Genomic DNA, 24,510 nt, shown 5'->3' on the forward strand with positions numbered 1-24,510 from the left:
ATGACTCACCTCCTTCCCTCCCATGGACTCAAACATTTTCTCAAGCTGGACTCTTAATTGCTGAATGTTGTTCATCAAGATACAGGCCTACAGAGAGAGATCAAATGTGAGACTGTGCACAACTTCAGCAGCCCTACATTCATAGAATTAAAGAAACATTAAGGTTGGAAAAGATTTCTAAGCCCACCTTCACTGATACAGCTGTGGTTTTTTAGGGGAACTTCTGTTCGCTGCTGCCTCTCCTTCCCCTTTAAGTGACACTTCTCTTTGCCTGCTCAGACTGTGACTGCCCACTAAGGGCACTGGATTCCATCTCCCAATCACCTGGACAGGTTTCAGATCCCAGAATTTCCCATCCTGAGCTATCCCAGGTAATTTCTAGTCATCCCTAATACAGTTACATCTGGTGGAATTATGCAAGTAGCACATCATCATCCCGAGGAGAGCAGAGACAGCAATGCTCAAAGTGCTCTGGCAGTGACAGTAGGCTGCAGGAAAGGGGCTGCCACACTGCTTGCTAGCCCCAGTCTCTGCAGAAAACTGTGACAACACTGTAACCCAGCTAATGGCTGATGCTTAAGTATTTGAATAAATCAAGAGGCAGTTCTGTTAATAACATAATAATATCTTAGAAATATGCATTTTTGCATTACTTGAAAAGCTGGTGAATAAATTAGGCAATAGAACTCTGTAATCCTATTATTTTAGTCTAGAAATGTTGCTGTTTAGCAATTTTTAAAAGGCAGAACACTGCAAAAGAGTCACTGTGCAAAAGACAGCAATTTCTGTATTCATATTAGGTTAAAAGTAAAACATTAATAAAATAAGGAGCTAGTTACAAAAATCTTGGAAGAAATAATCTATTACTAGAATCTTGTGTACTTAGATGACTTTATATGCTGGTTTGTTATGGTGCAGATGAAGCAATCAGACAACACTTACCAAAAGAACTGTGGCTGGCCAAGTGTATTCTAGTGTGTGACTGGATTACTTTAGACACTGAGGAAATGCATTTCAATAAGACATGTATCCTTTTTTTCAGACAACAAGGTGGTGATGGAATGATTACAGTGATTGATACTCATTTGTATCTTTCTAGTTAATAGCATGTTTCAATGTAGAGCTGAAGCATGATGGGCTCAATAACATGATTTAGCTTTAATTATTAATACATTACTCTCAAAGGAATTGGGTGTCAGAGTCCTTCTCAACTGAAGAAGAAAAAAAGAAATTTGTTCTAACTTCTTACTACTTAGATTATTCCTCCCAGTGAAGCGTGCTGCTCCTCCTCCTACAGAATGCAGCTGGCTTTGTGTAGCTGAAATGTCACCTCTTTGCTCATCTCTTGAAAAATCCACAAACCCCACTTCTATTTGACTATCCACCTTCTATTAATTTACAATCACTAAGATTGTATTCTCCTTTCGTGTACTATCTTCTGACTTCTAACAAAGGAATTATTTTGGAATTTATCTGCAATATCACAAATCAATAATTATGAGAGTTATGATTTGTGATGGGGGTATAAGTAGCTGAATATAAAATCGTGTTCCTTTTGTTCCAAACAAATGCAAATGCCTTTGGCAATACACTGAAGCTGTGAGAGAAACACTTCACACAAAAGCAGTTTCAAAGTTTGCTTTGAGGCTGGCTCAGGTGGCTCTTACAGAGCCTAAGTCTACCTTGGCTCCATGAAAACTTTGCTACTGTTGTCAGGTAAAGAACATTACTTAAAAACATTCTCATTGCATTTCATGATCTCCTTCCCTTTAGAATAGTCTGTGCAGCAGTTTACAGGAATCAGACAGAGGCAACAACAGGTGCAATACCAGAACCCACATTTGTTTGTAAATGCTGACAGGAGGTGGAAGATAAGAGGCTGTTTTTACATTGATAAATATCTTTATGGAAAGCATCTTAGATATGCATTTATTTGAACAGTTTATATGCACATTTTGTAGTGTTTAGTAAGATTACTAAAAGTATTAACTTGAAAAAGAATGCCAAATTCTAATTTGAATAATAAAAAGTATTCATTTTAATCTCTTCTATTAACTTTAATGCAGATGAACATTTATTGCAGCTGAAATTACCAGATCAAATGGAATTTTATTAAGATAAAAGTATGTAAGGGAAATTCTGTTAAAAAAAGTTATGTCCATCAAAGGCATTTGATACAATACTTTATACCTGGTCTAGTGGAAGGTGTCTCAGAGGGGTGGAAGGAGATGATCTTTAAGGTCCCTTTCAACCCAAGCCACTCTTTAATTCATAATGAGATTTATTTCATCTAAAGCCTTAATGAAGATAGGTATATGAGGACGACTTCAGGAATTATTCACTCCAACAATTAAAATCTCCCATTGGATAGGCCAAAAGACTACACAAACAGTTAGAGCTGATGATTCAATGCTTTATTAGAACTCATTCCTTCAAGAAAGCAGTGAGCTTTATTTAATATTAACATTAAATTCATAAGAACTCCCAATATTTGATATTTAGCTGCAATAGATGTCTTTCTAAGTTCTATTATTGTGTGTGTGTTGGTGACCTGTAGACCATGACACTGGCCCTAATGATATAGAGCACTGGTAGATGTCATGCCCAGGATGTGACACAAGGACAAGGAGATCTGTGATGGGGATGGGCTGAGGGCTGTACCATTGGAGGTGAACAGTGTGAGGATGGGGCTGCAGTTATTGATCTGACAGCAGATTGGTACAGCTGAACAAAACACTACCAAATACAACAGACATGCTGCTAAAAGCTGCCTGCCATGGGAAAACTGACTGAATATCAATAATATTGAAAAGCCAGTTCCCAAGAATACTTTTCCTTAGTCTTGTTAAAGTATTGAAAATGTTTCCATTTGCTCAATTACATCTTTAGTGTCCATTTCTCATTTATTTCTGAGTCCATGGCAATCAAGTCCTTCTTTAGGGACTCCCTTGTAAGCAGTGAGGCATCAAAACAGCACAATTTTCTCCTCCCCTCTGCAGGGGTAAAGCCCAGAGGGGAGGAGAAACCTCTGTGCAGCAGCAGAAACCTCTGCACACAGGGAGGAGGGAGCTTAGAAACTCTCCAGTGCACAAACTGACACAGAGAGGCAAGGCAATGCCAAGTGAAAACCCTAAACACAGACCTTTCCTTTTGTCTGAGAAACAAGATGAAGATACATTCACCATGTTCACCAGAGTATTAGGCTGTTATCCACTGCAGGTTTGCAGCCATCTTGTAATTATTTTATAACTTTAATACTGAAATTATTAACTAGGATTCTTAACTAATTTCACTTATTGCAGCTTTTTACACTGTAAGCAGCTAGAAAAACATGCTGACCTCCCTCCATTCATGTTTTTTCATATAAAGAAGTGATTTCATTTTCAAAAAGTACAGTATGTCATTTAAAGGCAATTTCTGAGGCAGAAAAAAGCCACAGCTTCTTACTCACCACATTTTCTTTATCACAGTAGGAGCTGAAGTAACTTGAAATAATTGCAGCATACTGAACAAGTACTTTGTTGATAGTCTAGAAGAGGAGAAGACTCTTTTAAATGGCGAATTTCATAATGTAAACCAAAAATAATAAAAGCAAAGGTTTGTATAAATGATAGGTTTTACAAGTGCTTGCACACATAGTGTATTATAGTTTTTAGATATAATATAAACAATCCTGTGAGCACATTTTCAAATCCCTGCACAGTAGATGGTGGGTAGTTCTAATTGTAAAGCAATCTTCAATAGCAGAGATAGTTTAATTTTAGCAGCACTGTTTTTGAGAAGCACTGAGAACTCTTCTCCTTGCAATGTACTACATAATTAATGGAACAGTAGCAAGCTCAAAAAATCCTCCAGGGTGACAATACATAGACTAGAAATACAATGGAAATATAAGACAAAAGGAGCACTGTTCATAGCCTAGGAAAATGAGTTACCTTACAATAATCATGTAAACAAAAACTCTGCAAATAGTTTTTTTTTTTTAATTGCTGCAATGAAAGAACAGAATTAAATGTAAATGTGAACTTTTCTGAAGCCAGCAGGACTATAATGGGAATTCAGAGCTTGTGAGGAAATGTAACTGTCCAAATAGAAAGCTGACAGGGTTGAGTTTATCAAGCAGCAGATGAATAACTACCACCTCAAGACTTCAAACAATAATAATTTATTGCCATACCTTAACTTTTTCCTTCACTTGCACTGCCTAAATAGCTAATTGCATTTCACTGAATGGCTCCACTAATGGAACTGCAGTTGGTTCTTAGCAAGATAACAACTGATGCATATGTATGTGTATGAAATACATAAATGTGAAATCTCAGAGAGGATAGAACTTCTCAAAGTGGTAAATCATTTTGACAAAGTAGACAAAACCCAGCCTTAAGCCACAGACAGCATGTCTTTCTTAGGATCCCAATCAGATAGAAACACTGATTCTAAAAAGCACTGAAATCACTTAGCTTTTAAGTACATGGCAACACAGTGTCATTCTCTCTGAAGCTTAGTTGAGATGCATTGACTTTAATTTACCTTTGCAAATCTTCTCATTAAATGAGATAGTGCTTCTGGATTAGGACACTCCAATTTCCTAATAATCTCAAAGCTTTGATTGAGCTGTGTGAAGACATCAACCACAGAACAAGAGAAGAGGGCATGATCTGATGTTTGCTGAAACTAGAGAGGAACATTCAAATGTTAATATTTGTTCAGAGATCAAAACTGCATTCATTGATTCTTATACTTGAAATTCATCCTAGAGTCATAAAAAGTAATAAAGGGAAAAAAAAGGTCTCCCTGGTGATACTAAGAAATGTGGTTTTTCACTTTTCTGATACTTTTGAATCTTTTAAAAATAAAACCAGAATTTTCTTTCATGACATCATTATCACATCATAGGTTAATGAAGTGATACCATAGAATGAATTCTGTGGGGATTTAGGTAGAGGGAATTAGAAAAATTCTTCCAAAAGCTGTTATCTCTTGAAGTCTAAGAAGGATGTTGTGGGACCAAATGTACTTCTGTTTTGCCATAATATATGTATTGATACTTTATTTATTCTCTTCTTTAAAAAGGAAAGGCTCACCCCGTCTTTTTTGTCTCTTTCTAGTGCTCCATGGAGAAATTCCATTGAGACATCCTCATTTTCATCCAGCCACTGTATGACAAATGGTTCAAACCACCTGAAAATCAAAAGCAATTTTGCAAAGTAAAGTTGGTAGATTTCATAAAGATCCCAAGAGGAGAAATGTTATAATACCCAGCAGTTTGGCACCTTGTGTTTTCAGGTATGTTTTACTTGCTAAAGATTTCAACAACTCTGGAAAAATTTTTGTCACCAAAGTGCTGCAGCTACCAAAAGGCTTTTCAGGCTTCAGTTTCACAATAGTCTCACTGGTGTACCTTGGTGATATAAAATTAGCAGTAGCCAATTCTCTACCAGTGAAGCATGGTAGATATCCACCTTCTATCAATATTGGCTCTTTGGTAACATTTATTTTTATTTGCATATAAAATAACTTGTATATAACTTTGTTTTAGTAAAAATCAGCTGTTTAAACCATCTCTGCAAACCAGCAGACTTGCAAAAGATTAAGGATAGCTCCTATACAAGGACAGGACTGAATATATTTATTGCAGGGAGACAGGTGAAAACAAAACCAGTAGCTGAGTATGACCTGATCCAGTAAGAATTATTTCAGTAGTACATCCTGTTAGCATTACAGCTTTATCCAAATTTGGTTATAAAACAAATGCAAAATCACTTTCCTCAGATGTTTTCTGACCAAAGCATTTTGTCATCTCTGAAGACCTGGAGTTACAACAACTGTAGAAACCTATGAAAAAGCTGATTGCAAATTTAACACCAGGACTATTTCACCTGATAGAATGAATAATTAAAGAGAAGGAAGTGCAAAAAGTAGTTGGTGCTACACACCTTGAGATCTTGCACAAACCTGAGCATAAATATTTGACCAAAATAAACCTTGCATGAAGCCCAGCCTCATGGAAACCTCCCCAAAACACCACTTACAGAGAGTATTCAGGCACTGCATCCTTGAAAGCAGAGAGCTCTCGCACATATTCATTATAAAACCATTTCACTTTGAAGTGCAAATTCATATAATCTGTGCTTTTGCATAATCGCTGCTTTTCGTGTTCTGTAATAGAAGGAGTGGAAATAAAAGCACTTAATAGCCTTCTAACAGTAAATAACATTCTTGAGCCTCAGTGCACTGGTGACATAATAATACAGGACTTGCATTCTAAAGCATAATTGGTTTGATTTTTCTCAATGTAGTAATATCCACCATTTCAATTTTCAGGATCTGAGTACCCTTAAGAAAAACAAAACAAACTAAAGACCAATCCACAAATGAGGCTTCTCCCCTCTCTTCATTGCAGTGAGAAAAAACCCACAAATTTGCTGACTTCCCCTTCTTTAGATCCTTCTTTGGCTGTTACAAAATGGTTAGGGAGCTTTTGTGTGGCAAGCTAGAAAAGACAACCATAGCTGTGTAGAAGCCAGAGGAAGTAACAGCAATAAATGTCAGTCCTCCAGGAAACTGTGAAAGCTGCATTTATCAGAGCTAAGAAAAAGAAAGAGGAGAAAACTCCACAGCTCTACAGCCATCTGATTTATGGCACAAGGTGAAAAGATGGTTTTATAAAGTGGTTTTGAAATTTTTCAAATGGACTTCACCTTCTCAGTGTCCTTGTGTTTTCCACATACTGAATATGCAGATGGAGGTGGGTGGCAGAAATCATGCAGCCACCTGTAACCACTTTCTGCATTTTTAAAGACTGGTTTAATTTGTTTGGAACAAATGTCCATCTTTCTTCCAGGATTTTGATCCTTGTTTTAGCTTGTACACTATGCTCTGCATTCTTCACCCAGCCACTGCAGACCTGGACAGCTCCATTGCTTCTCTCTTTATCCTTGCTCAAATCTTTCATTTCCTTCTCCCTCAGCATGAAACCAGAGATCCACAAGTTTTGGGCAGAATAATCATACCTTTGTTTGCTGCTCACAGCTTCCTAAAATCTCCACAAATCTCATCTGTTTGAAATGTCATGTCACTTGCACATTCTTCCCTAAGCAAAAGAGTAATTTCTTCTCCCAGCTCCCTTAAAAAATGACCTACTACAGGCACTCAGCAGGAATGATGTTCTTGTGTAAATACTAGGTATTAAGAACTTACCAGCAGCAAACCTCCTTTTTGCTCCTTATTTCTGCTTGCTTTGCATTTTACAAATCTCATATATTTGGATGGGAACCTAATTTTCTGTAACAGCAGGAGCATCCCATCCTCTGTCACACACTTGAATGCAGCATTGGATTCTCTGTCAGTGAACATGCACTGTGAATGACACATTCTGTGTTTTCAGATCTAGCCAGTTACATCAGAAGGAAATGTTTAGTTTTATTATTATGCCAAATCAGCACTCCAGTAGCACACCATGCCATCCAACAAGTGTTTCAGATGCATTTTATTATGCAGTGAGTTACTAAATTTTGTGGAAATCGGCTTATGAAGTGCCCCTGTGGGCTTTATTGCCTTTTTAGCATTGCAGTAGCATTTTCACCTTCACTGCCTTTCCATCACACTCAAGAAAAATCACTAAATCAGTTTCTGTCTAAATATTGCATTTATTCATCTTCATGCTACTTGAGAGTACTACAAACTCTCCCCAGCACAGTAACATCATTGTTACTAGCATTAAACAGGACCACAGAGGGAAAGATCTTTCCTTCTGTCATGGTTCTGAGGGATTTTTTTTTTTAGGTAGCAGGTTTTTCACAAACTAGTACAGAAAGCTGGATGACATTTGCTCTATTAAAGGTATTCTTACAAGGTAGACCAACCTTTCACTGACAAAAATGATGTTATTGCTATGAAATTCACTGCACATCTGCTGCTTAAGTCATTGCTAAAATCTATCCTAGATTGCATTCCAAAAGAATGGAATTTCTGAAATGAATAGCACTTTTTTTTTTCATTCAAGCTTTTAACAAATGGGTTGTTATATTATACAGTGTAGCTTGAGAATGTTTGCTATAGCATCACAAACCAAAGAAATGATTATTTCAATTTTAGAAATGAGCTACTGCCACTAATTGGCAAACTTGTCCAGGAGGGTGCAACTTACACATACCATTCACTAATATTTTCTTTCTAAGGTTAAGATTTTTAACACATTAAAAATGGGCACAAAAGTAATTCAGGAATAACTGAACTTTTTTTCTGCAGGCTTTTTTGCCTTGTAGAAAATATCTGAAGTCTCTCAGGATATTACTTCTAGTTACATATAAGTGAAAAATGCATCCAGAATGCCTGACATTAATGTATGAGAACATCAGCTGTTCTCTTCCAACAATGTCTGTCCTATTTGATAGTATTTCTAAGTCAACATTTCTTATCTCAACGTTTACATACAAATACATACTATGTGAGCCTTCTGTCAAGTTTTGAAATTTTTCTACAAATCTATTTTCCACAATCAGCAAACACCTCACAGGATGTATGAGGTCAATAGTATCCATGCATTTTACCCCTTCAGTTCATATAAACCAAAGAACCGAGCAAACAGGTGCCCATGAGTCAGCAGTGACAATTTTGACTGGATAATAGATGGGTTTATCCATGGCAACCATGGATTTTGGTTGCAAAATGCAGCAACATCACTGTAGGTGTTCTGAATTTAGATTAGGACCAATAGATTGCTTCCTTAATTTCTGAACATCTTGCCCAAGCTAATGCAAATGTGAGCCAGCACAGGATACCTGGATGCATTTTGGAAATCTGTATCTATATTCCTGGAGGCAAAGCTGGTGCCATGTTTCCCCATACAGACATATCCATTTTGGGCTTTCTGGAAGACAGCTGTAGTAGCTGCACAATATAACTTTTTCTGCAAAACTCCACTCTTGCTTTGCAAAATTATTGTCCAACTGAGTCAGTCTGGAACTAAACCTGCCAGCTGTGTCCAGATGTGCTCACTGGAGAGATGATAGCAGAAATACCTGACCATTCTCATAACTGATTTTAGGTAAGAGAATCTCCAGTATAGCAAACCTAATGCTGATAATGGTTTTTTATTTTGTGCTGCTCCTTTTCTGACACATTCTTTGAAGTGCAGCATATTTTTATAAGCATCTACTCATCTAATAAGTTTCATAAAGAGGTCATGTTCAGTTCCCATGCTGGCATATTGCATATCCCTGTGTCATGCAGCAACAAAAAATACTGATAACAGTCTTGTAAGCTGTAACATCTGTAAATTTAGTTGTGTGTATGGGGCACTGTAGCTGCTTTTAGGAATTGCAGTTCCAGCAGGTGTAACTTTTTTACATTGCTGATGCCACTTAGGGTGGGTGGAATATCTCCTTAGGGGTGATGCTGTAATACACATGTGCTTCTACAACAGGCACTGTAACTGCAACCACACTGAAAACTGGAATTCACTGAAAACTCTATGTTCCATCTCACTGCTACAAATCACAGAGATGGGAACCCCCTTAAGCTTACCTCCAGTAAGCAACAGCACTGAAGGAAAAGAGATAAAATCTGCTGTAATGTTATTTATGTACTCAAGAATGAAGAGAGATTGTTTTTAGAAGCTATTACAGGGAATGCATTAATATATGAAAAAGAACTTGGTGTGTGATAAAATCAGCCCTGACCTGGTGATGCTGTATCTGGCATGTAATTTAATTGCAGGCAGCAGTTCTTTTTACAGAAAAATTTATAAAGAAACATAACAGGAAGGATTATAATCCAAGGTACTTTCCTCACAGGCCCTGACCAAACAACACTACTTTGGAATCATGCTTGAGTTTTTGTTCATTTTTCCAGCAATTGCTGAAGAAAGCTGAGATGATTTTCTTAAAACAACAAATAAAAGTCATAATGATGACTCACTAAGCAGAAATATCCACATGACACTAAGGACAGTATCATTTAACAAACTGGAATAGAATCTTGCTCACTACAGAATTCTTTTTTCTTTATAACCTTGAGGTAATAACATCACTCTGAGTTTCCATGTAATTTTTGATATGTATTAGTTGCTAAAAAAGGAAAAAAGGGTAATCTAAAAACCTTCATAAAAGATGAACATGTTAAATATTCAGATAATCAAATTGATATTTTGTTCAACTCTGATTTTCCTTATTTGGGTACAAAGACTCAGAGCAATTTTTTTTCTACAGCAGTTTCCAAGCCAATATTTTTATAAAAACATATAGTTAAGCTGCTAGAAAGATTCTAATAATATAGTTTTGAAGTATATTTCAAATCTTTGTGAACAAGAACTTCAAGGAAATTAGTCTGTAAAATTTAACAAACTGACTACATATACATAAATAGATTTTTTTAAAAAAACCCAAACTTGTACAGTTTTCAGGCTTTATAAATAATGTTTCAGGGATTAATAACTATTATAAAGAATATCTATGCGTAGCAAATTATTTTCACACAACCAGCTTGTTTGACTGACATAGATTCTACTGCTCTACAGTTTATTAAACAGAAATGGTTGAGACTAAGCATATGGGATTTGTGTTTGGATTAGTTGCAAATTTTCCCATCAAAACTCAGCTGTTGTTCTCAACCATTGTGACATAATTCCATGTTTTTTGCAATAATTACCTACCAATCTTTCTAGAGACTGCCAGCTGCTATCTATTACTTCCAGAACTGCTGTTTCAGAAAACCTGCTATTTCCAAATTTGCAGTCATATAATTGGGAAGGGTAATTGGGAACACAAAACTGAGTATAGCTAGAGGAAGCAAAGCTCCAGTAAGGAATGATAGGGATGGGGTATGCATTGGTATTCCTCCCTCTAAATCACTGTGGAAATGTTAACCAAATGATGCACCTCTGCTTTGGATAAAAGTAGAAGTTAATGTTCAATGCACCTGATGCCAGTGCAATTTCCCCACAATACAGGAGCAGTTGCTATGCCACAGCCTCTTTTATGCTTATAATGCTCTAGATTTAATCTCTATACTGCTGAAAGAAACCTGAAGCCTCTGATTGTATGAATGTAACAGCATACAGGCCACAAATGAAGAAAAAATTTAACTCAAAGTTTGTCACTGATTTAGAAGAAAACATTGCATTCCACAAGGATCTCATCCCAGGATTCTTGTACTTTGCTAAAGGCAATGGAAGTCACTGGTTATTAACTGAAATAGACAGTGGAACACAACTAATTGATAATTATGTATAATTTGCATTAATTTTTATAATGTGAAATACTACTGACCTTTCTGAAAGGACTCTTTGTGTCAAGATGAATATAATAAACCAAAACCTGAAAAAATTCTGTCATTACCTCCTTTTTTGATTACATTTATCTCTAACCACCCCTCTAATACTCCTTTTAAAAAAATATTGTCTCTTTCACAACAGACAATCTTTTCTCTGCACTTACTTGAAAATTTTCATCAAAATGTCTTTGGATAGTTCACAAACATAATGGACTGCACCTGGAACATATGTGGGGGGTGATGAAGCTGTGCAAATGGGAAACTGAAGGAAAAAAGAGACCAAGTACACTTATTAAGGCAAGATGCATAAATTAAGAAAGGCACTGTAGATCTTCTTCAAAGATTTCCTTACTATGGAGTCATATTTCCTCCCTGGACAGAGGTGCTACTGGAGAGGGGCCAGTGGAGGCCACAAAGATGTTGAGGGGTCTGGAACATCTCTCTTATGAGGAAAGACTTAGGAGAGGAGCTGGGCCTGTTTAGTCTGGAGAAGGAAAGACTCAGGGGGGATCTCATTAATGCATATAAATATCTCAAGGAGGATGCCAAGAGAGGGGTGCCAGACTCTTTGTGATGGTGCCCAGCAACAGGATGAGGAGCAATGGCCATAAAACACAAGAAGTTTCATCTCAGCGTGAGGAGGAACTTTCCATGAGGGTAGCAGAGCACTGGAACAGCTCCCAGGCAGGTCATGGAGCCTCCCTCTCTGGAGACATTCCAGACCCTCCTGGATGTATTCCTGTTATCACCTGCTCCAGGTGACCCTGTTTTGACAGAGGGGTTAGATGGATGATCTCCACAGGTGCTGGCCAACCCTGGCAATTCTATGATTCAGTGACAGAGATCAGGGAAGGAAGACAGGCTGTCATATTCTGAAAGGTGAGGAAGAATGTTCACTGTTCTTTTTTTGTCTTCTTGCCTCCAGTAGAAGCTGCTAATCAATCCCTGCCTTAATGCAGTGCACTGTAAAAGCTGATGTGACATTGCCCTTTACATTCCAAGAGAAGCTCTCCAAGCAGGAGGCCGTGTGCTCAGTGCTCTGCTTTGCCTGACATTTCACAGCAGGTGCAGCAGAGCTCAGGGGCACCTGCTTGGTGTCAGAAAAGGCAGAGATGTACATGGTTCCTTGGGAGAGGTAAATGTCTCATGGGAACTTCAAGGGCATCAAACATCAATGTCAGACACTACTTAAGAGATGCAACATGTAATATCACGAGGGATGTATGAACCTGCTTCAAGCTACCCTATCTTCTACTCTAAACATTGCATTTGCCATTTTTTACCCACTGTGTTATATTGCCTAAGAGTTTCAGATCACTTAGGCACATTAACTTTGATATTTTATTAACATAAATCAAATCAAATTTTTTACTGCTGCTTTTTAGTCCTTATTACTTCTATTGGTCTCATCAATTAACTACTACTTCCAAAGTCAAATACTTCCACAAAAGTTCCAGAAAAGTGGATGGGTTATCACCAAAAGGGCAATGCAAGATGTGCAGCTTGATTATGCATAAACTTTCTCTGTTTTGCTTGCTCCCAAGAAAAGAAAAATGCCAGGAATACAAGTAAATGAATAAGACCAACCTCAGTATAAATTTCACCCTTCAATATTCTATCAGATTGAAATTTATATACCATGATACTAAGTAGATAATATTCAAAGAATAAACATTTGGAGACAAAATTCTGTCTTTGGCTACTATTGAATACAAAAGGAAATAAGCACTTACTTCCAGTGGGTGAAATAATCTGAACTGTGCTTTTTTACAGCTGGTGGAATTCTTGCTTTGTATATTTATTGACCATGGAATGCATAAGGAAATGAAAGCTATAAATGAAGCAGAAGAAAATATTCCATCCTATCTGATATGATAATAATTAAAGTCCTGGTTCTGAAGAATATGCTTGAAATTTCAAATACTTCATACTGATATTTCAACATCTATTCAAAGTAATAAAAAAAGAAAGAAATGAAAGTAATAAAAGTAATGAAGTAATAAAAGAAGAAAAGTAATGCTAATATAGGAATTCAATTTATATTGATTAAGCTTTCATAAAACTCTAATATGTATAAAAATTGCAAAACAGAGAATATATGCCCCATCCTTGGAAGTGCTCAAGCCAGGCTGGACTGGGCCCTGAGCAACCTGGTCTACTGGGTGGCATCTCTGCCCATGGCATGGGGGTTGGAAGTGGATGATCTTAAAGGTCCCCCTGAACACAAACCATTCCATGTTTTTATGATTTGATATAATAATGCTTGAATCTGGCATGGAAAACAGAATAAAGGTAAGAAAGAGAACTTCAATAACATTGGAACTTAACCATTGAATATTCAGCTTTGTATCTTCAATGTAATTTTTGTGATAGGTTTCTTCCATCTACTTAGTGCTTAATTTAAAAAAAAATGTGTCTTTCCATGAAGCTCTGATTCTCTGCTCTTTGCCTCATCACTAGTAAGCAAAGTGAGCATAAAACCTTATCAAACAGGCATGCTTGCATTTTACAAGCAATTAGTAAAATGAAGTACAAACCAGGAAGAATCCAGCAGGAAGATAAATGTGAGGCTGCACTTAAATAATTACCTGTGTTCAATCTGGCTCTGCTTGCAAAGGCAAAACCAGAGAGGTGTTTTCTAATTCTTACCCAGCAAATTGCACTTAAGGCTTATTAAAAGATAATGTGGACACCAGCAGTTTTAACAGATTTATCCTATTCTCCTGGGGGTGAAGCAGTATCAAATGTTTGGTTTAGAACTAATGCACTTGCCCATAAGAGGAAATTGACCTCAGATTCTACAGGAGAAAAAGACACAAGTGTATCTCTGTGGAACAGTTCTGAAAGTAAAAGACTGAGTCTTCGATCCAAGAAAACAGAGACTAGGAGAAAAACAGTTGCTGTGTGAGGAAAGCTTTAAAGCAGTGTCTTGGTAAAAATGGGCAAGATTAAAGATAGCAGAGGTTGCTTGTTATTTTTAATTTTCTTTAACTCAAATATTGTATTCTAGTTGATAAAGAAAGGCATTTCTTTTCCAGAAAGCTGTGATCAGTTACTGTTTCTCAATGAAGGAAGTCCAAAATACAAGGGGATTCATTGTGTGATTAGCTCACAGAATGCAGGAAGAGGTGCAGCACTTAGATGCCACTGCTGCAGTGTGAGAATTATGCAGCTCTACTCTGATAGAGATAAGGGGAAGAAACCCCTCAAGAAAACAAAAGGATGAAAGTTTTCCCCTACCAGCAGGTGCAGCACTACACTAAACAATGCTGGTCCTTTACGAGACTGTCTGAGGGTACAAAGTCACGTTTTTGCTTAGAGGTTTTGTGTTTCTGGCGTTTTTATTTTTCTTCCCCAGCCATAAAATAAGTTGAGACAAAATATATAAGTCTAGCTTTTGGAAAAACATGAGATGGAATAAAGTAGTATCATCTTAGTGATAAAGAACTATAATCAAGGACAAGAAGAAAGAAGGAGCAACATATTCTTCTGGGTTGAGATATCTACAAACTCTGGAGGAGGTCTTTCCTACCCCTGCTGCTACAGGTGATATACAGCCCACTCAGCTGAACAGAATACTTCTCTCTTCAACTCACTCCTTTGTGGAAAGGGCAGGGCCATGTGGGCTATAAATAACTTGTAATTATTAATCAATCATAACCTATCCAGCATGGTGGTACCACTGACTAACAAAAAACTGCCTTTGTCACAATAAGGCAATGTTCAGGAAAAGTTCATACACATTTTTTTTACAATAAGTGATTGCCTGGGTAAGAGCTAATATTAGTGTTTAAGAACAAGAGTAATAGTTATTGGTTAGAAAAAGAATAAATAGGGACACAGCTATCATTATTAAATATACAGGACAATATACACTGCTATTATTGAGTGACAAGTCTAAGACTGAACAATGAAGACAGGCTTTCACTAATGCTCTACATTTATCCAGTAAATCTGGCACCATGAATACACCTACAGTCAGACATAGAGAAACTTGAACTTACTAAGATTACTGTAGACTTGTACTGTGGTACTAATTGTTCTGATGGTGGTTCAATGTGTAAAATCCAAGAAAATGGGTTAGAGAACAAGGTAATTATAGATATAACAGTCTCAATTGCAAGGTTGTGCCATACCAGAGATCTCTGAGGTCGTTCCAAGCAAGATGATGCAGTGTTACAACACAATATGAAGAAGTATTGACTCAGCCCCTGGGAGCAGTTTTGTCCATTTCATCTGGCTTAATAAACCAGGTCTAATAAACACCAACAAAATAGTGCCACTTGGCATGGTTGTGGTGCTTTTTGGGCAAGCCTGGAGAGCTCTGCTTTGCTCTCAACAGCTGGATTCTCATACTTTGGAAGCTCAGCCCCTCAGGATGTACAGTGTGTACCTGCTGTTACCAACATCTTTGTCCGTTATGGAGAATAAAGAATGTTTCTAACTCCCCTCTTCCTCTAATCACAGCAACATGCTATCTTATCTGCCAAAGGAAGGTTTAACTCCAGCTGTAATCTCCTTGACTTTGCCTTCACAGACTCTCTGAGTCGCCATAGAGAACTCTTAATTCCTCAGGTGTCTGAAAAGATAAGCATGGAATACATTTGTTGAAAAGTGCCAATGCAGAAATGAGACTGACTAAAATAAAAAGGTTTTATATTTTGGTAGTGATGACATCCTGCATTCTTGTGGATGCTGCCTTCTTGTCCTTTACAAAACCTCAGTCTCATCTTCCCTCACCTCTGTAGCCTCCCTCTAAACCAAGACTATATTCCACTTTAAGGAGAACTTTGTAAATTGTGAATTTGGAGTGAAAATAGACTTGAAATCTGCCACTAAATGGCGTGACCTTTCTCTGGGCAGCATTAGACTTCTTGGATTTTTTTCTATGCTGTCTCTGTGCTCAGCATCAACTCCTGGACCTGCCTCTTCTCTTTCAAATCACTTTATCAGTTTCTGTCATGGCAGAAGTATCTGTCAGAGAAACAGGAAAATAGTATCTTCTTACGCACTGAAGACAACAGCAAACTTGAAAAGCAAACCTGCATTAAATGCATAAAATGGTGGACTATCTCTTTTTCTATTTTTATAAGCCTTTAGAATCTTACTTCTGCAGGATGGAGACTGTCTGTTGCTGTTATTTACACAGCAGCCATCTAATTTCTCACCTAATTCTGGTCTTGACTTTTGGCTGCTACCAGAATTAGATTAGCATAATAACAGCAATTAGGATGTTCTCTTTCTAAAAGACTGGATAGTTTCAGACATTTGATCTGACCTATTCAAAAGTTAGAGATCTGAAAGATCTGAAAAAAGAAATTTCTGAGGACAAAAAAAAAAAAAAAAGATACTTTGCAACTGCATGTCTAATTTCAGTTTATTACTCTCTCATCATCTTTTAAACTTTGTGTATTCATAAGGAAAAGATTTCTTACCATCTGAAGTGAGTAATAAATCATACACACTGTTGGTAAAACTCTCTCTCTGTTCTCATTTTTTTTCAGCATAAATATGGAATAATTAGGTTATCAGAGAGTACAAAAGTATTACTATCCTATAAGATCAGATGTCTGTATAAACTAAATGCCAAACAACACTCTATAATGTATCATGCAAACCAATGATGCTTCATGGACAGCCTGCAAAGAAGAAAAAAACCCCAAAGAGACCAAATCTAATGAAGACAATTCTCAAAGAGAAACATGTGACACCTTTTTCATGTAAAATCTACACATAAAAATAATCCATTAGACCAGAAAAAAGAAATATAACTAGTGTGAACTCAGTTTGCTGAAGTTTGCATAAAACTTTTAACACTATCCAAAGGCTAAACATTTTAATTCACTTCAATTGGAAAAAAAATCTAGAATGGAATTATGAACTCAATAGCAGATTTTAGTACAGTTTTGTTTCCTAGGCATGTCATCTTGGCACAGTGTAGCCCTGATCTTGGCAGCTGTGCAGACTGAACTGTGCTTTGGGATGGCCTTTCCTCCCTCACCAAAACCCCAAGCTGTTCCCCCAGAGCCAATTTAGTGCCCTGGTACTCTCAGAGACATGGCTTTGCTCTTCCCTAGCCAAAGGCCACTGCCATGGCAGCTGCTCTCCCCTCTGACTTCTCCATGCCACAGCAGCAGCCTCCTTGCTGGAGTGTCCTCCAAGGACCAAGGGAGGAGAGAAGGCAGAGGGTGTGTGGTGCCAGCTGGTGCCCCTCATAGGGCTCCCGGGCTGTTCTACAAGAGGAGGTGGGCAGAGGGCACTGCTGGAGAGCAGCAGATCTGCAGTGCACACACCCCTGAGCAGATCCAGGAGGGATTCAGCTGTACAGGGGGAGGAGAGAGCCTGAACAGCCATTCTGAACTGCACTCAGGAAAAAGGGAAAAAGAATGGAAAGTGGATGCTCCAGTGTTTGCTGTCTTGCTATTTCCTGAATTTAAGCTGATGGGTGTGGCTGGATATATTTGTGAATACAAAAAATGGGTAAAACCAGAAACAGGATCTTGGATGAGCTAATCCAATCTTTTTTTATCACATGAGCAATCTTTTTGCAAACAATGCTGGACCAGTTCATTGCTTCTTGATTGGATGCAGAAAGGAATCAACTTCGTAGCACAAAAGATGCTGCTTCAGGAGATTAATACTAAATTAGAGTAGGGAAAGATTGCAATCACAGCCCTGGACACTAGGTATGAACAGATGGTAGCCTATGCTGATAACTTGGAAGGCGAGAGTGGCATAGCAGAATGCAATGCATTTTAATGAACTCCATTAAAACCATGAGGACCAACTGTGAACATATTTAAGAGCTTGCTTCTAATCTTATAGAATCTGAAGAAAAAAATATTATTGCCCTCAACAACTGAGTTAAACCCCGTCTGTAGAATATATATTGAAAGAATTAATAATTCAAATCCCAGCAAAGCTGGGTGGAGGATCAGTATACTGATCTATATTTTTTTACTAGATTTATTGAGATTCCTGTTTAGGAATGAAATTGTAGAAGGTGAAATTTTGTATATTTATAATAATTTATACTAATTTCAAAATAATAACTTATACTAATTTAATTTTCCTTTAATTATTATTTATATGCAGGAACTGTTTCACTAATGATTCCAGGAGCAGTTTAGAATTCCTAATGCCAACAATGGCATTTAGTTCCTCAGAAAGTCAGTATCCACAGCAACACAGAAATGAGACCACATTCAGGGACTGGTCTGGAACATAAAAAGTAAAATGCCTTCTACATTTCTCTCTGCAGAATAAGGATTAATACTAACATTTATATTTATTTTAAAGTCCTGATTCAGTCCTAACATCCACACATTATATATTGTATAATTAAGTCTTATGAACTTCTTGATCTATTCTTTACAACCAAGAAACAAGCCACAACTTGATCTGAAGCTGCCTTTTGAGTGATCAGTGAACAAATAAAGTGAGTGATGTTTTGTGGATTATTTCATTTCAGTGCAGAATGTTTACAGTTCAATGGCTAAAGCAGTACAAGCTCTGGGTGCTCATGTGGATGGATGTCCATGTGCAGAGTATAACTACACCCCCAAGGTCATGAAGTCGTGGCAATTGGTGACTATTAGAAATCCTCAGTAATCTGTGCCATCTGTAAGGGAATCACTGAGTTACTGAACAGCAGTTTTCTGATAGCTGTTCCTGACTGACAGCCTCTCCAGATAGAAGATTCCCTGATGGAACCAGGATTATGCTTTAATTGAAACCAGTGGCTTTCTCTTGGTCTTCACATTTCTCAGCTCTTGGAAGCTTTTGCCCTCACTGATCACTCTTAAAGGATGGTCTGCCTGACATCCCTTCTCAGACTTGCACTTCTGATTCACTGACATGACTACAGAACAGCACTTTGAAACAGTAGCTTGAACATCTCTTTTCCTACCCACATCTACGATGTCTCATGTCTTCTGCTGTTTTTGTACATATTTTAATTACCTTCCTTCCTTTCTCCTCTGCTGTGCTAAGTATGGAAGTTCCACATTCAAATAACACAATAAACAAAATAAAGTAACAGAACAGCAGATGAAAAAAACATTTCTTCCACCAATAGCCATTCTAGCTACTCATCTTTTCACTTTCTTTATCATCATGAAAATCTGCCATGTCATCAAAGCACCACTGCACTGATATTATCACATTAGACATTCTGGAGAGAATATAGAAGAGTATCTTCAAATATTTGGGGTTTTTCATCCTTTATGCCTGTTGAATTGCATTGTTTTTTAAATTCAGCCTCATACGTTTTTTCTCACCCTTTTTAGACTCGCTCTGTAGTTAGGAAAAGACTTGACTAAAGACAATGCCAGTTTCATGCAGGTATTTTTACTTGGTTTGCTGCAATAACCATATTTTATTGTGTGTTTGAAGCCATTAGTTGGAGACAATCTGCTATATAGCAAAACCCCATATACTTTAACAATGGTTAACCACAATATCTTAAGAGATAAAACGAAACTGCATTGTATTCTGCTGGAACTAGAATGAATACATCCTGCCTTTTGAACACAAAAAGATTTAATTGTAAGTGTGTGCTTCCTCCATAATTTCATTCCACAAATGTTCCTTATGGGTAAGTTAACAATTTTCAGCCAGTAAGAAAAATCTGAGTGTCTACAATGCTCTCTAGCAAGCACCTGTGGGTCTCTTTGGACACTGAAGGTTTCTATCAGATCTAAGAAGCAGCAATTCAAGTCACAATTCTTTTGTGTTCTTCTTTCACAGATAACTTCATATATTCACAGTGAAATTATTTGATTCCTTATAACCCTTCTTTTTCACTAACTTACAATGCATCTTAAACAAGTACACCAGAAAGCTCTAATCACACACAGAAATCTGATGCCAGGTATCACTTGCAGTGGAAATCAGTCTTGCTGAACTCACTATGTAATTAATAGTTTGTTCTAATTACCTTCCAGAGCATATTTCATGTCCTGGGCAAACAGAGTCCACATGATTTCAGCACTGATTTTTCCCATGTTCAGCTCTTGAGGGAACCTGCAATCAATCACATTACATCAGTTCACCTGCTGCTAGGAATGATGCTTACAGCTGCACAACAAAAAGGCAAATATTTCCACAAAATAATTCCTCTAGTATGCACTTACTGTATCTTATATTTTGTAACAATTATATAAACCATCCAGCCTTCAAATAAAAACTTCCATTATATGACATTTTAAATCAAGAAACATTCCTCTATCTTGCAGATGATTCCTCAGCTTTAGATAAATCAGATGGCTTATGAAGAACATGAAACAGTTGGCTCAGATGTTTAGCAGCCACAGGTTTTCCTTAATTCCATTCTGACAGTGGAAAAGAGTGAAGCTGTCTGTGAAGCTATATTGGTTTATATACTCATAGAATCCAATTCAATGAAGACTTCCACCTTGACATATGGATAAAATAATAAAGAATTTAACAAGCAGTGAAATGCAGATTTTGATTCAAAATTTTAGTTTTGGTCTCATTCCTCATATCATCTTTGAGAAGACCTTTTTAGATACTTACTGCTGTTATCAGTAAAGCATTTTCACAAAAAAATTTTCATAGATCCCAGCTGCTTCTTATTCAATGCAAAAGAAAGGCCTCAATCTTTGACTGTTAGCAACTGGCAAAAGCTGGCATTTTAGTGATCAATGCCGTGTTTTTGTCACATTTTTGTCTTTAAACAGGGGCTGTCTTTAATGCAGGTGTGGAATTGACATTAATACGAGCCATTCTCAGGACACAGAGGCAGAGCCAGTCAGGTCAGGCAGATGAAGAGCAGAAAGTAGAACAGAATCTTCCAGTGGGGTAAAGCAGTTGTTTATAGCACAGGGGTGCAGTGAGAGCCACAAAAATACACCCACAGTTCATCAGGAATACATAAAATAGGGGAATATATTAATGAGGAAATACACAGAGCTGTGTGGCTTTTGTGTTGAGGTTATTACACTATATACTAGCAGATTTGGATCCAAAGTATTTTGACCTTTTTGTAAAGCACTAATCAAATTCAGAAAATATTCCATAATAATTTCTGTAAAAGTGTAAGAATTTTTAAAGGTCTTGTTGACATAGAAATAATGAGAATTATGTGCAACTTTAAAATGGTAGCAGTAGGATCTAAGTAATGTATTCATTTTAGAGACCTATTTGACCCTGATCATATCTGCAAAGAAAAAGTACTTAAACAGCTCATTAGCTCTGCCACTTTAATAGGAAGCAGTTGCTAGCTCAGTTCACTGAGCCTTCTTCATGCTAATGACTGCTCAATTAAAGAACTTCATATTAATTCTATTACCACAAAATTAATTTCTGTTCAAAAACTGAAATGTATTTCAGCTGTCTTAATTTCTTTACCTCCAATCCACTCTGAGTTCTTTCTTAGCACCAGACTTGAATTTTGATGGTGTTGCTCTGAGGAAGTATGAAACAGCTGATTTAATACTGACACTGCCTTTTGAGCATATTGCAAGGCTGGCCATAAGGCAAGGCTGGGCCTGATAAAAATGCACTGGTTTGATTAGTGATAAATAGATTTGTCCACGCATTTTAACTTGTGAAAGCACGCACGCGCACACGCACGCACACGCGCACACACACACACTGCAATTATCAATGTTGATTAAATTAGTTCAACACGTCCCACCTGGCTACAGTTAGGTGAAGTCTAAAACTGGTGATAGTTTTTGTGCTTCTAACAGACTGGTGGGCATTGCACAGCTGCCAGTCATGGGCATGAGGGAATTACCAGAGGTGTCCTTGCAATTTACTGTATGTGAGAAGCTGACAAAGCCAATACACAACAGAAGCACACAACACATTCCACATGCTAAAGAGAAATGGTAACAGAAGCCGCTGTCTTATTAAAGGGAAGGGTTAATCAAAGGTCAAATACTAAAACATCTATATAAGTATGGTATTTTATATTATTTCTATTTTATCACCTTATTTTTAAGTAAGAAACTTTTTCAAACAACTTTAAATTTTGATCCATAAGGAGCAAAACATCAGAGAAATTTCTCAGGCAAGTCTCTACACATTACACTTTCTGATCTTTGTAAAAGCCATGTATTTTCACATTTCTCAGTGAAGCAAAAGGACAACCAGCAGAGTTCTCTGTCAGTCATTTAGCTGGCTCTTGCTACAGTTATTTCTACCCCATAGGCCATAATTTTCTCAATTTCTATGTCATTCTTGGAACTATATAAAATCTCAGTCGATCCAGAAGAGCTATGTTGCCCATACATTACCATATCTATGTATTTGCAAAAATACTAAATTGCATATACAAGACAGCCACTTGTATCTTCACTCTATTGATTTAAGTAAAAATTTAGTGAAAACAGTTCTCATTGGCTAGTTCTATCAAAGGGCAATATATAAAACCACAGATCAATAGAATGAAATTGAACTCAGCTTAAAAAAAAAACCAAAAGAATCAATATATAAGCGAAACATATATAACCCCCAAAGCATTTATCCCAGACAGTACTGCATGTCTCTAGTTCAACTCTAAAGTCAGAAAATTCTATCATGACAATTAAAAATTCTTTTTCATAATTTGTGCTGAAAAATCTCCAGTCTGCTACATCTTGAGAATATCAAAGTCTCTGAACCTCAGATGCACTTTCCCAGAAAAGCTCATATTCCATACTTGGTGGCTTCAGTGTCATCCAGGTGCTAAATCTCACCAGTCCTAGGGGGTGAATACATTCAGTTTTGTGCTGTGCATGCAGCAGGAAGATAGATCACACCATCTGTGGAGGGCTGGCCATGGCCCCTGCTTCACTAACTCTTAAGACAAAAGTTCTATTTGATTTTGGAAAAGATGCATTCCATTTAAATTCGAGCAAAGAGCTCATTTATTCTTACATTTTGTGCTTTATCCTCCATCTATCCAAAGCTTTATTTTTAACACTCCTTTCCCTGAAGAAAAAATAATGGGCAAGACAGATGCTGTATAGAGTCTATAAAAAAACCTGGTCTGTCAGTGTTACCTTGTTACATGAGAAGCTACAGTGGGTATGGTGAAAGAATGAGACCAGCTTTATTCACAGGATAATGTTCACAAATTCTATTAAAGAAGTGATATTCATATGCTTCCACAGAATAAAGTGTAATTGGTAATGAGGAATATCACTGCATCAAGACATAAACCACATCAGATACACTTTCTATTGTGAAAGAAACATTCTGAAGTTGGCCTGATGCAGCCCAATTCATGATAGAGTATACTCTGATTTTTTCACTGTCTTCCATAGTTTTTTTTTCCACTGGCCTATATTTCATAACTCACTGACAGGAAGGTTACAATTACGCTGTTTCTACAATATAATAATATAATATATATAATATATATACCATCCCCACTTCTCAGAGGTATTAAACAAAGTTCCTGAAGCATGAGGAGATCTGCTCCTGCAGATTTCATTTGTTAGTCCTTCCATACTGCATGGAACACAATGTGATCACAGAGAAAACAGATCCTAACATTGCAAAGATCTGAGGATCAGTAAAGAACAAATTTAAAAGTCCCATTAGAACTGTCTTGTTTCTTAAATTTATACTACAGTATATACAGAACTTGACTGTTCTGAGTATATGTGCAAAAAAAAAACGAACCAAAAATGCAGGGGCCCAAAGTTTAGATCTTGCTTTCAAAATACAGAAGAATATTTGACTTGAAGATTTTGTCCTTGATTTCATGTTCCTTTTATTAGAATAGATATTTTATTTTGATATAAATTTCTCCTGTCTCACAGCATATTTAGAAGTGCCAGGAAGCCCCGGATTTGCCTGTGAATCAGGTTTCTAACACATTTTACATTGTTTAACAACTAGAATGAGGATTTTATAACTTAAAGAAATACCAGACCATGTTTTTCCCTCAAACTTGTCAAGTTTCTCATGTCATGTATGAACTGCAGGTTGCCCCCACACTCCCACTGGGTGGTCTGGTGTGGTCTGTCAGTGGCTGCAGTGCTTGCTGAGGCCATCATGTCATGTTTCATCTGGATTCATAACCTGACACAGTTCAAACTACTTCATCACAGTGTAATTTTTGCCTCCAAGGTAGATATAAAAATAGGGTTTCCAAAACTGGCTGAGGCGTAGAATTCTTAGCAATATTATACAATTGTGAAAACTTTTATCAGAATGCTCTCCTGGGGATCTTGGGTTACCTCATTTCTAAAATTGGATTCTAATGGATGCAGGCCTGAA

General features: G+C 37.1%; 1 protein-coding gene and 1 long non-coding RNA gene across 3 annotated transcripts in view; one reads left to right on the plus strand and one right to left on the minus strand.

The window, feature by feature from the left end:
• LOC132333323 (uncharacterized) overlaps positions 1 to 11,291 on the plus strand; it is a 33,164-nt gene extending 21,873 nt beyond the window's left edge. Inside the window, exon 4 of the long non-coding RNA XR_009488132.1 lies at positions 5,109 to 11,291. This is a non-coding gene — a long non-coding RNA (uncharacterized LOC132333323). The remainder of the gene's footprint in view (positions 1 to 5,108) is intronic.
• Positions 1 to 24,510, minus strand: part of UNC13C (unc-13 homolog C) — a 167,306-nt gene that overhangs the window by 29,951 nt on the left and 112,845 nt on the right. For both annotated transcript variants that reach the window (XM_059858311.1, XM_059858312.1), the window contains 6 exons: positions 20,213 to 20,298; positions 6,033 to 6,159; positions 5,085 to 5,181; positions 4,531 to 4,674; positions 3,452 to 3,529; positions 10 to 87 (listed from right to left, as the gene is read on the minus strand). In XM_059858311.1, coding sequence (XP_059714294.1) covers positions 10 to 87; positions 3,452 to 3,529; positions 4,531 to 4,674; positions 5,085 to 5,181; positions 6,033 to 6,159; positions 20,213 to 20,298 — 610 coding nt within the window. The remainder of the gene's footprint in view (positions 1 to 9; positions 88 to 3,451; positions 3,530 to 4,530; positions 4,675 to 5,084; positions 5,182 to 6,032; positions 6,160 to 20,212; positions 20,299 to 24,510) is intronic.

Source organism: Haemorhous mexicanus, chromosome 13, assembly GCF_027477595.1.
Source record: "Haemorhous mexicanus isolate bHaeMex1 chromosome 13, bHaeMex1.pri, whole genome shotgun sequence".
In the NCBI taxonomy this organism is placed as follows: Eukaryota; Metazoa; Chordata; class Aves; order Passeriformes; family Fringillidae; genus Haemorhous; species Haemorhous mexicanus.